The sequence below is a fragment of the Mustelus asterias genome, chromosome 9 (genome assembly GCF_964213995.1).
Source record: "Mustelus asterias chromosome 9, sMusAst1.hap1.1, whole genome shotgun sequence".
NCBI lineage: Eukaryota > Metazoa > Chordata > Chondrichthyes > Carcharhiniformes > Triakidae > Mustelus > Mustelus asterias.
Window position 1 is genome coordinate 88,376,857 of NC_135809.1, and position 13,491 is coordinate 88,390,347.

A 13,491-nucleotide genomic window follows, 5' to 3' on the forward strand; every position below is an offset into this window, starting at 1 on the left:
GGTGGCACTAGCGAGTTTCAAAACAGAGTTGTTGACAAGATTAAGACAGACTTTAATGTTGGTTAAATTGACTACTGGGGCCTTGTAATGTCCTAATAATGTTAGGGGTTGTGGGTTTTAACAGAAAGAAAATATGTGGTTTGCACACATAGATTCGAACTAACCCATGTTTTGTTGACAGAGCTGCTCTCTGCACTGCACAGAATGAAAAACTGAAAGTAAAACAGCAGACTCTGCAAATACTCAAATTGCATCACCGTCAAATGATGTGATCATCTCTTAAAGCAACCTGCAAGCCTTTTAAATATATAACATCACTCCCCCCCCTTTACCTCTGTGGTCATGATAACAAATTACTGCAATGTCATACATACAATCAATACTGTAGATACAGTACTCTGCATCATTAATCATTACACATAGTCAATAAGAAAGTCGATCAGGTGGATGTTTTTCCTCTTTGGTTATATATGTTCTGGAATTTGGCTGTCCTTGACCCTAGAAGTATGATTTGGAACTTCAGGAGATACCACTTCTGTTCAAACTCATTTTACATCGTTCTCACTCGGCATAGCAGCTGCGACGTAATCATCAGGGAAAACAGATTCAACTAAGTAATCCATAGGAGTATTCACAACATTATGGATTAAAGAAGTTGAGAAATCATTTCAACATGACAATAGTTGGTCAGCATGGCATCGCCAAACTAGATCATCTTCAGTTTGAACTGTAAGAAATTGGGCCTGTTCTTGCTAAAACTAAGACTGGTACCCATTTCTCACTTGTGGCATAATTACATACTAACATTCGATCTCCCTGTTGAAATGAGCGTTGTTTTGCCCTCACGAGAATCACTCAGTTTTTCGCACTAGACACTGCAATATTTTGGTAAGATTCTGCCCAATGACTATCAATATCACAGATCAGTAGCAAGAGTGAATGAGCCTTGATGAAAGCCCATCTCCTTCTTAAACACTTAAAAATAAAGAATAAATGGGACAGCAAAATGAATGTGACTTCTGACATATGCTTTATTTTACTTGCAATGGCACAGCATGCTCTAGGATGATGGGATTTCATACATGACATGGTCTGTGGACAGAGTCAATAAGAAGGCAAGTTGCCAAAAATAGTTTTGGATACTCCGAGGATATCAGCTCTATTATAAATCTATTTTCCATCTGACAATATATTTTAAAACATTTTAAAGTTTATTTTAATATCTAAAAGGGGATGTGATGAATCTCTTGTCTTAAAGGGTCCTTTTCAGGATTAATAGTGTACAAAGAACAAAGAAAATTACAGCACAGGAATGCCCTTCAGCCCTCCAAGCCTGCACCGACCATGATGCCTGACGGAACTAAAACCCCCTACCCTTCCGGGGACCATATCCCTCTATTTCCATCCTATTCATGTATTTGTCAAGATGCCCCTTAAAAGTCACTATCGGATCTGCTTCCACTACCTCCACCGGCAGCGAATTACAGGCACTCTCCATCCTCTGTTTAAAAACCTTGCCTTGTACATCTTCTTTAAACCTTGCCCCTCACACCTTAAACCTATGCCCCCTAGTAATTGACTCTTCCAGCCTGGGAAAAAGCTTCTGACTATCCACTCTGTCCATGCCTCTCACAATCTTGTAGACTTCTATCAAGTCACTCCTCAACCTCCGTTGTTCCAGTGAGAACAAACCAACTTTCTCATAGCTAATGCCCTCCATACCAGGCAACATCCTGGTAAATATTTTCTGTACCCTCTCCAAAGCATCCACATCCTTCTGGTAGTATGGCGACCAGAATTGAACACTATATTCCAAGTGCGGCCTAACTAAGGTTCTATAAAGCTGCAACATGACTTGCCAATTTTTAAACTCAATGTCCCAGCCGATGAAGGCAAGCATGCTGTATGCTTTCTTGACTACCTTCTCCGCCTGCGTTGCCACTTTCAGTGACTTGTGTACATATACATCCAGATCCCTCTGCCTATCAATATTCTTAAGGGTTCTGCCATTTACTGTATACTTCCTATCTGTATTAGACCTTCCAAAATGCATTACCTCACATTTGTCCGGATTAAACTCCATCTGCCATTTCTCCATCCATGTCTCCAACCGATCTATATCCTGCTGTATCCTCTGATGGTCCTCATCGCTATCCGCAAATCCACCAACCTTTGTGTCATCCGCAAATTTACTAATCAAACCAGTTACGTTTTCCTCCAAATCATTTATGTATATTACAAACAGCAAAGGTCACAGCACTGATTCCTGAGGAATGCCACTTGTCACAGCCCTCCATTCAGAAACGCACCCTTCTACTGCAACCCTCTGCCTTCTATGACCAAGCCAGTTCTGTATCCAACTTACCAGTTCACCTCTGATCCCTTGTGACTTCACCTTCTGCCATGAGGGACCTTTTCAAAGGCCTTACTGAAGTCCATGTAGACAACATTCACTGCCCTTCCCTCATCAATCATCCTCGTCACTTCCTTGAAAAACTCGATCAAGTTAGTGAGACACGACCTCCTCTTCACATAACCATGTTGCCTCTCGCTAATATGTCCACTTATTTCCAAGTGGGAGTAAATCCTGTCCTGAAGAATCCTCTCCAATAATTTCCCGATCACTGACGTAAGGCTCACCGGCCTGTAATTACTTGGATTATCCTTGCTACCCTTCTTAAACAAAGGAACGACATTGGCTACTCTCAAATTCTCTGGGACCTCCCCTGTAGCCAGTGAGGATACAAAGATTTTTCTCAAGGCCCCAGCAACTTCCTCTCTTGCCTCTCTCAGTATTTTGGGGTATATCCCATCAGGCCCTGGAGCCTTGAAGTGTATTTAAGAACTTCTACAAATCAACAAAAATATTAAACTCTGATCAGTTTAATCTTTATTGAATATTATCTTTACATTGCTGATAAGGAACTCACAGTTAATCACTGTTTACAAAAGCCCTGCAAATCCTTTGTTATGGAGGTCCATATGTGTATCAATGTTTGCTTGGATCTCCAACTCCTGATCTCCCTTCTTGGCCACACAATGGCTTCTGCACCAGTTTTCAGAGTCTTTTGAAGCGTAATTTTTAAAATGGGAGTAACAGGAGAATGGAACTAGTCAGTATTGGTGCAGTTAGCCCACATGACACAATCAAGTATCCAAATGCTCAAAGTGAAAGTTTGCCAGATTACAACGTTACAAATAGATCTCTTTGGGGCTCGTAATAAACTTTCAGGTTGAGTCAAGTGTACTAGTTGATATAAGGTGGATACTGGTGGGTGTTGTGCACTAGAGGTCAGTTGGTCTACATTGTATAGCTTCCAATAATGGGTTAAGGTGCACCATGGGGATTGATGGGTGCAGGATATACAGTGGATGTGTTCTGTGTAGGATGCACAGTGGATATCAACAACTGTGGTGCGCAGTGATTATTGGTCAGTGTAAGTTGCACAAAGAATACTGATCACATCACATACTGAGAATGAATGAGTCGAGGAGTTAATGATTCTGACCCTCTGTGAGCATTAACAGGTGTAATGGGCACAGCTGTAATGGCCACAGGTATATAGTGCACATTGAGTATCAGTGGGTGTAGATCACCCTTGAGGGACAGTATGTATATGGTGCATTTGCGTATTAGTACTATTGGGTGTACAGCACATATCAATGCAAGCATGGTACACAGTGGGTAATAGTGCATGTAAGGTGAACAGCAAAGATTAAGGATGAGTAGATATCGAGTATACAGACAGTGTCGGTGGCTATAGGGTGTACAGTGAGGATGAGTAGATATAGGATGCAAAGTGGGCATTGGTGAATTAAAGAAAGATAAACCAGTTAGTGAATACATTGATGTAATTTTATCACAGGGTTGACTTCAAACATTTTCCTGTAACACCTTTACTGCCAACAATAATAGGGAGCTCAAGCAAGAAACACACACATACAAAAAAGTCTTCCCTGCCCCACACAGCTCTTCATTCCTGCTCTTCTGGAGGAGGTTGTTCAAGAGCTGTCAAGATGGCCTTCAAAATGGCAGCACAAGCAACAGCTCCTGGGTCAGGTCTTGTGAACTGAGCTGAAGAGATGTAACTTGCCCGTCCTGCCTTTGCTATCATATCCTTGGTAGCTTCTGCGCCTGCTTCAGCTTTCTGGAAACAGAGACAAGGGATGAAATTACATTCATTTCTCAATCCCACAAAGCTGTCTCAACCCATACTGCTCATTCTGGTCCGGAGATCCACATTCAGCAAGTCTCACATCATGTGCTGTATTAATTTGCGATCCAACTAGTTTCACTCAATTATTAGCCATGAGGCAAACATATGTACACCAAGGAACATCGTATTTGAGTATTTAATTTTATTCAGACAGAGGACATTAACAGCAGATTCTTTTATGTTCCGATGTATAAGAAGAGACTGAACCTGTGGTGGTTGGGTTTGCAAGTGCGCGTTTCATTTCTGTTGATAAAGTGTGTAAAGATTAGGCTGCAGTTCTATCCTTCACTACTTGGCTTTCTAAAGGTGAAGTTTGGAAACTAAGAAAATACTTTGTAGGTATAAAACTAAACTCCAAATGGAAAATGGCAGAAAGCAAGTAAAATGTATTGGGTATGATTACCTAGTTGGCTAGAAGGTGGTGCAGAATAACACCAACAGTGCAGGTTCAATTCTGGCTGAGATAGACTTAGAGTGGGATTTTACGGCCTTGCTCAGGTGAGACTGGAAACGACGATTTACATTGTCGGACCCTCGCCCACTCCAGTTCCGTGGCGGGCGAGGTGGTAGAGTTCCGGCCTAAGGATCTGCCTCCTTGCTGTGCTTGAGAGTAGAAGGCAATGGCAAAACCACCACTGACATAAACTGCCAATAGCTTAGGATGAAGTATCAGCAGACAATGAGCTAATAACCTGCCTTTGGCAGAGCACGTATATCATACCATACCATGATTACCCTCCGATGATCTTGGAGTCTGTACCAAGTGCATGTGGAAAAAATGAAGTGAATACGTGGACACAGGTCACTACTCTGCTAAGGTTACACAAGGGACATTGTCACTCTCCACAAAAAGTAAAATTTGAAGTAAAGTACTTTGTGAGATGGTTGCTCACCAGTTGCTTAGTGATGAAGGTTTGGACCTTTATTAAAAAGTTCATGAATGAAAACTACTGTTATATGCCGAAACAAAATACACAGGTTCACCTTAACTATAACCCAGACGCTCAGGAGTATTCTCTCCCAATGTGGGTGCTTTTGCTGAGTAATGTTCACTGGAGCCTGAAGACAATTTTGGACTTGTAGCTGAAAGTGAGTAGACTTCAACTTAAGTCGAGCTCGGTGAGACTGGGTTCAGCATTCGTTGACGTGGAGAAGGCTCATTTAAAGTGGTGAAATCTTTTGGAGAGTCAATGCAGACTCGATGGGCCAAATGGTCTCCTGCACTGTATGGATTCTGTGGTTCTTTGGAAGTCCGGAGAAGAGTTGCCATACATCACAAAGTCCAAGACTTTGGACAATGTTAGGCCCACTCGAGTCACATTCTTGATTTGCACTGAAGTGATATGTGTGTTCTCCACATGTGCAAAGTAGATGATGTCTTTTTGAGCAGTGTTCCTATGGCTGACTGGTAGGGGCAGCCTTGAAAGACCATCTGTATTGCCCTGCAAGGTAGATTTTCGATATTTGATGTCATATACATGAGCATTCAACATCAATGCCTAATATGGAATCCTGTTTGCAGCTAAAGAAGGGATACTTGAGTGTGGACTGAACATTGAGGTGAATGGTCGATGATCAGTCAGGAGTGTGAATTTCAACAGGCACTGGCGAAATTTCTGGATTCCGAAAATGATCCCCAGTACTTTACGTTCAATTTGAGCATATTGGCTCTCTGCTTTAAAGTCTGTGAAGCAAATGCTATGGGCCTCTCCACACCAGAGGAAATTATATGTAAGAGAACGGTCCCAACTCTATATGGCAATGCATCACATGCACGTTGTAGAGGTAAGAAGGAATCAAAGGGTGTCAATACCTCAGAATCTGTCAGCACTGCTTTAGCTTTGAATGCAGCATCACAGACTTCTGTCCATTTTCAGGTTTTGTTCTGACATGGAGGCTGCAATCTTCCCAAAAACTAACTAAATGTCATAACGAAGTGAAAACTGGAGCAATACCGACGCATACTGGACCCCAATCACAGAATCTACAGTGCAGAAGGAGACCATTTGGTCCGTCGTCCCCCTTTTAGTTGTTTTGTGGGAGAGTGCTGGCTCTGGGGGGGGCGCAGGGTCTAAACACACTGGTGAGCTCGGCTGCAAAATGATCAGGTGCCATTTTGAAAGGTGCCCGATTTCAGTGCACAGGGAGAACACCCCCACCCCCAACGCCCCCAAACATCAGCGTTATGTATCCCCTCCCTGACACAAATTGCTGGCATTGGAGCCCTCCCAATGGGTCCCTCATGATTCCCAACATGCCTCCCTTCACGACCCCCAACACGCACCCTCCCCTCATGACTCGTGACAAACCCCTTTTCATGGTCCACTCCTGTGCGACCTCCCCCTCCGCCCCCCCCCCGCACGATCCCACCTGCATAGCCCCACCCCCTTGGCATTGCCCCTGGCACTGCCAGTATGCCAGGTTGGAACTGCCAGATGGGCACTGCCCAGTCATGTCCCTGACCACCGAGAGGTTTCAATGGCCAGCCATGTCCATGAGCTCCCAGTGTGGCCATCACACCTGGTCTTCACTAGTGGAGATCGGTAGTGATTCCCGCCAGGTTTGCACTGTACCTGAGGGTTGGAAGATCCTGGGAGCTGGGAGAATCTAGCTTTGAACAGGCTATGCATATTTAAATGCTACTGTTGTAGGGAAATATCCCTTACCAGTGCAGAATAGAAGTTGAGTCGCAAATCAAGGTTCAAAGCGTGTCTTTATTGTACAATTACTGGGATCCCAGGGAGACCCCCGTAGCCAGCTCAGAAACAGTGGCTTGGCCACGTTGATCTCAATTAAATCACATCAGCTCTGGATCTTTATAGGGATCCAAATTCGCGCGGGAACATTTGATTATGCTTTTTTACACAATGTATAAAGTGGTCTGTCAGTTTCAAAAGTCCCTAGGAAGTTTCATCGATTAGCATTTGTATGGTGTGTGTTCGTGTTAATGGGATTACTTGGTCCTGCCCCGGTGTCTAAATGCGTTTCCCATTATCATCTCTATGTGTCCTCTTATTTGAATTGATCCTATTGTTCCGTGTCTGTGTTTCCTGCTTGTGAGATTGAGTGTTAATGTCATCCTGTCCTGTTGGGTGTCTGGAGTATTTCATTCTTAACCTTTTATCCTTATCTCTTAGTTTATCAGATTTTTATGTCTGCCTTGGCCGAATTGGTAATATTTCAGTGATAGCTTGGTTTTGATAACCCACTCTATGTCTCGTTTCATAGGGATCTTGATCGTCCTTGGCCAGTTTAAAATGCAGCTGCGCGCTGTTGCTAGGCAGATTAGGGATCTTCCGTAGTTTCTGAAATTCGTGAGTCTCTCAGCTGTGCAGGGGGGGACCCGATTGAATATCCATCCGGGGGTGCCCCTCTGCATTGTTGGCCCGTTATGAGTGGTGCCAATTAGTCCAATATGTAAATATGTTTGATGATACAAATATGGTTTTCTGGAAAATTTCCTCCTTCACTACTTTAAATATCATAATCAACTTGCGCCCTTTTTGCTCCATGGCCCACTGAAACAAGGCTGCAACTGACGCTATTAAAAAAGGCACATGGCAATATCTGTACATTCCCTGGTGAGTTATGATGGTAAGATATTCTTGTGACTTCGTGTCAATTTGCATAGTAAGCCTGGCATAGGTCCATGGATTGTTGAGCACACAACACAGGGTTAACAGTAACTTTGAAATCTCCACAGATGCTTAATAGAGCCATCTTTCTAGAGCACTGGAATAATATGTTGCCCATTCATATGGGGGACAGGTACCAAGACATAACTAGCATAAGGTCACTTTATCTGAATGCTCGTAGCATTCAAAATAAGTTAAATGAGTTGACGGCACAAATCATTGCGAACCAGTATGATTTGGTGGCCATTACAGAGACATGGTTGCAGGATGGTCAGGACTGGGAGTTAAATATCCAGGGGTATCAGACTGTTTGGAGGGACCGACAGGAAGCTAAGGGAGGTGGTGTAGCTCTGATATTTAAGGATGACATCAGGACGAGAGTGAGAGATGATATAGGTTCTATGGAAAAAACGATTGAATCCATTTTTGTGGAAATTAGAAATAGTAAGGAGAAAAAGTCACCCATAGGCGTAGTCTATAGGCCACCAAATAATAACATCATGGTGGGGCAAGAAATAAACAAAGAAATAACTGATGCATCTAAAAATGGTACAGCAATTACCATGGGGGATTTTAATCTACATATCAATTGGTCAAACCAGGTTGGTCAAGGCAGCCTTGAGGAGGAGTTCATAAATGTATCCGTGATAGCTTCCTTGAACAGTACGTAATGGAACCTACGAGGGAGCAAGCTATTCTAGAATTGTCCTGTGTAATGAGACAGGAAAAATTAATGATCTTACAGTTAGGGATCCTCTCGGAAGAAGTGATCACAGTACGGTTGAATTTAAAATACAGATGGTAAAATTCAAAACCAGTATCTTGTGCTTAAACAAAGGAGACTACAAAGGGATGAGAGAGATTTTGGCTAAGGTAGACTGGGAGCAAAACCTTTATGGTGGGACAATTGAGGAACAGTGGAGGACTTTCAAAGCGATGTTTCACCGTGCTCAGCAAAGTTATATACCAGTGATAAGGAAGGACTGTAGAAAAAGAGATAATCAGCCACGGATATCTAAAGAAATAAAGGAGGGTATCAAATTGAAAGAAAAGGCATACAAAGCGGCCAAGATTAGTGGGAAACTGGAGGATTGGGAAATCTTTAAAAGTCAACAGAAAGCCATGAAAAAGACTATAAAGAAAAGTAAAATGGATTATGAGAGTAAACTAGCTCAGAATATAAAAACAGATAGCAAAAGTTTCTACAAATATATAAAACGAAAAAGACTGGCTAAAGTATATATTGGTCTTTTAGAGGATGAGAAGGGGGATGTGATAACTGGAAATGGCTGAGGCATTGAACAGGTATTTTGTGTCAGTCTTCACAATGGAAGACACAAATAACATGCCAAAAATTGATGACAGGAAGGCTATGGCAGATGGGGACCTAGAAACTATCATCATCATGAAAGAGGTAGTGTTGGGCAAGCTAATAGGGCTAAAGGTAGACAAGTCTCCTGGCCCTGATGGAATGCATCCCAGGGTACTAAAAGAGATGGCAGGGGAAATAGCAAATGCACTAGTGGTAATTTACCAAAATTCACTGGACTCTGGGGTGGTTCCCACAGATTGGAAAACAGCAAATGTGATGCCACTGTTTAAAAAAGGAGGTAGACAAAAGGTGGGTAACTATAGGCCGGTTAGCTTAACTTCTGTAGTAGGGAAAATGCTTGAATCTATCATCAAGGAAGAAATAGCGAAACATCTGGATATAAATTTTCCCATTGGGAAGACACAGCATGGGTTCATGAAGGGCAGGTCATGTTTCACTAATTTGGGGGAATTCTTTGAGAATATTACATGCGCAGTGGACAATGGGGAACCTGTGGATGTGGTGTATCTGGATTTTCAGAAGGCATTTGACAAAGTGCCACACCAAAGACTGCTGCATAAGATAAAGGTGCACGGTGTTACGGGTAATGTATTAGCATGGATAGAGGATTGGTTAACTAACAGAAAGCAAAGAGTGGGGGTAAATGGATGTTTTTCTGGTTGGCGATCAGTGACTAGTGGTGTGCCTCAGGGATCAGTGTTGGGACCGCAATTGTTTACAATTTACATAGATGATTTGGAGTTGGGGACCAAGTGTTGTGTCAAAATTTACAGATGACACTAAGATGAGTGGCAGAGCAAAGTTTGCAGAGGACGCTGAAAGTCTGCAAAGGGATATGATAGTCTAAGTGAGTGGGTGAGGGTCTGGCAGATGGAGTACAATGTTTGTAAATGTGAGGTCATCCATTTTGGTAGGAATAACAGCAAAATGGACTATTATTTAAATGGTAAAAAATTGCAGCATGCTGCTGTGCAGAAGGACCTGGGTGTCCTTGTGCAAGAATCATAAGGAGTTGGTTTGCAGGAGCAGCAAATAATTAAGGAGGCAAATGGAATTTTGTCCTTCATTGCTAGAGGGATGGAGTTTAAAAACAGTGAGGTTATGTTGCAGCTGTATAAGGTGCTGGTGAGGCCACACCTGGAGTACTGTGTACAGTTTTGGTCTCCTTACTTTTTATACTGGCACTGGAGGGGGTGCAGAGGAGATTCACTAGGTTGATTCCGGAGTTGAGAGGGTTGTTTTATGATGAGAGACAGAGTAGACTGGGGCTATTCTCATTGGAATTCAGAAGAATGAGGGGAGATCTTATAGAAACATATAAGATTATGAAGGGAATAGATAAGATAGAAGCAGGGAAGTTATTTCCACTGGCGGGTGAAACTAGAACTAGGGGCATATCCTCAAAATAAGGGGGAGCAGATTTAGGACTAAGTTAAGGAGGAACTTCTTCACACAAAGGGTTGTGAATCTGTGGAATTCCCTGTCCAGTGAAGCAGTTGAGGCTACCTCATTGAATGTTTTTAAGGCAAGGATAGATATATTTTTGAACAGTAAAGGAATTAAGGGTTATGGTGAGCGGGCGGGTAAGTGGAGCTGAGTCCACGAAAAGATCAGCCATGATCTCATTGAATGGTGGAGCAGACTCGAGGGGCCAGATGGCCTACTCCTGCTCCTAGTTCTTATGTTCTTATAATCTATCATGATCAGATGCCCCAGGTCAGCTTTGACTTTTGGTCATGTGGCATAAGGCATGGTTCTGGCCTTTAGAAATTTTAGTTGAGTCAGCTTTGATATTCAATTTTATGGCAATTCCCTCATGCTCCAAATCTTTGAAAACAACAGCATGTTTTTTTTAATAACAGTTCACAGTGATTCGAAAGGGTGTTTATCGTTCTCTTTTTTACTCGTCAGGGACTTTCACTCTCTATGTTTTCTGTGCTTCGGAAGTCCCGGTGGGCTCATGGTGCGATCAGGCCCCTTTATTTCCATTAATAATTTTGTTTCATTAGCTCTTCAGGTTGTTTTGTGAGTGACCTTTTAAAAAAACTTAAAGCAACAGCGCTTCTTATTGTCTTTTTTTTAATCTTCCAAACAGCTGCAATTTTTAAAAACTTGTACTTTACAGTTTCCTTTTATTTTTGAAATCTGCAGGTTTCTTTTTGTTGCCATCTCTGCAGGTCCCCTGCCAGCCTTTATCTGCAGGCCAGTACAAATCCAACATGTGGTTCAGTTGAAAAATAAAGTCTCTTTCTTTAGTTTCGTTTTTCGACTGGTATTACCGCAAAAGTCTGTCGTTCTCATTACCAGTCTGTTATGTTTTAATCCTGGGATCATTTAAGATCAATCAATACACATGTAGACACAGGAGGTGATTAACACTGCAACTGTGGTATATTACTTCAGCAATTGAACTAACGAGAAAACATGGATCCTACAATCCCATAATGAGCTGGCTTTCAAAGTACAGCAAACCAGATAACACCTGTCCTCACTTATCATCCTTGTGCACAGGCTCCCGCACTGTCACTGGATAGTGATCAGCAGCAGGTGTCCTAGTAAGTGTTTGCCTCTCACACCCACATATTGATTAGAACTCAGGATGTTCCTTACCTGCACAGCCTCAGCCAACACCTGCAGTGCATTGCCATTTCCATCTGTTAATTTACGTAACTCATACTCAGCAGGACAGAGTGAGTCAAGCTAGCATAGGAGGTACAAAATAGTACAGATTAAGATCCATGTAAACAATCGAACATGAACGTAAATTGAAAGCAGTCCTGCAGCTCACAAGCAGCTCCTATCTGTAATTGGGATCTCAATCATATTGTTTAAGAAGGACATACAACCCGGCATTTATCTAGCCACTTTAACACAGGAACTGTCACAAGGGCTGGAATTTTACCAGCCCGCCTGCCACAGGACTCGGAGCATGGGAACGACTGTTGACCTTGGGCGGGATTTTAAGGTTTTGGGATGAGCAAGGCCATAAAATCCCGCCCAAGGTGTTTCACAGGTGTGATTCAGACATAATTGGCCATGCTAAATTGCCCCTTAATGTCAGAACGACTAACAGGGTAAATAAGTGGGGCTATGGGGATAGGGCCTGGGTGGGATTGTCGTCAGTGCAGACTTGATGGGCCAAATGACGACCTTCTGCACTGTGGGACTCTATGATACACTTATTTGGCGATAAACCACTTTGGGATGTTCAATGGTAGTAAATGGCACTGTATAGATGCAAGTCTTTCTTGTATTTGTAATATTATTTTTCTTGGTATTGAGAGACAAGTGAGACTACTCAATTCAAGCAGCAGGACTCACCATGGTTCTGTCTCCAAGCTCTGCACCTCCATATCTGTGGAACAAAAATGAAGCAAATTAAATAACAGGTGGCAAACACCAAGTCACATTAAACACACTTGAGAGAAAGAAGCAGCGAAAATTTGAAGCAAACTTCTTAAAAATATTTCTTCCTGCAAGAAAGTATGATAGAATATTGGGGTCAACGTGGTGTTTGGAGATTCTGAGATCAAAATTCTGAGAATGAGACAATAATGTAGTGGTTATGTCACTGGATTAGTAATGCAGAGGCCCAAGTTATGCTCTGGGGACATGGGTTCGAATCCCACCATGGCAGCCAGTGAAAGTCAAATTAAGTGGTGAATTGATAACTAGTCTCAGTGATGGTGACGTGAAACTATCACTGATTTTTGTAAAAACCCATCTGGTTCACTAATGTCCTTCAGGAAAGGAAATCTGCTATCTTCATCTGGTCTGGCATATTTCTGACTCTGGACCCACAGCAATGTTGTTGATTTTTAACTTCCTGCTGAAATGGCCGAGCCAAACCACTCAGTTCAAGGACAATTAGGAATGGGCAATAAATGCTGGCCTTATCAGTGATACCTACATCCTCAGAGTTCTGGAATGAATGTGGATCAGGCAGAGGTTGGAAACTCCTATAGATAAGATTTCTGGGTTCAGGCGAATTTTGAAGTTTGTAAGTTCCAGAATAGATAGAGTAGAACCAGCCTACCCAGCCATTCCTGTTGGCTGTACGATTACATCTTTTGGTACAATGGGGACATAACATTTGTAGTAAATTCCCTGCTTTACATGTTTGGATACAGAGGACCTGTGAACTTCACTTGCTCATCCTTGTCAAGAAGATTTTAAATACCTTTCAAAACCTACCTATTAGTGTTCTTGCACGCAAAAAATCCAGCTAATCTTTGGAGATTCCTCAAAAGTCTGTAAATGTGCACAATTAGCACAAAGCTTCAATGAGGATCAATTTATTCTGGAG

The 13,491-nt window shown here is 42.4% G+C and overlaps 1 protein-coding gene across 3 annotated transcripts in view; it reads right to left on the minus strand.

Moving 5' to 3' along the window:
- Positions 1-2,527: 2,527 nt before the first annotated feature.
- The window catches only part of LOC144499158 (triokinase/FMN cyclase-like), an 81,506-nt gene continuing 70,542 nt past the window's right edge, over positions 2,528-13,491 (minus strand). For all 3 annotated transcript variants that reach the window (XM_078221239.1, XM_078221237.1, XM_078221238.1), the window contains 3 exons: positions 12,507-12,540; positions 11,796-11,885; positions 2,528-4,148 (listed from right to left, as the gene is read on the minus strand). In XM_078221239.1, coding sequence (XP_078077365.1) covers positions 3,975-4,148; positions 11,796-11,885; positions 12,507-12,540 — 298 coding nt within the window. In that variant the 3' untranslated portion in view covers positions 2,528-3,974. The remainder of the gene's footprint in view (positions 4,149-11,795; positions 11,886-12,506; positions 12,541-13,491) is intronic.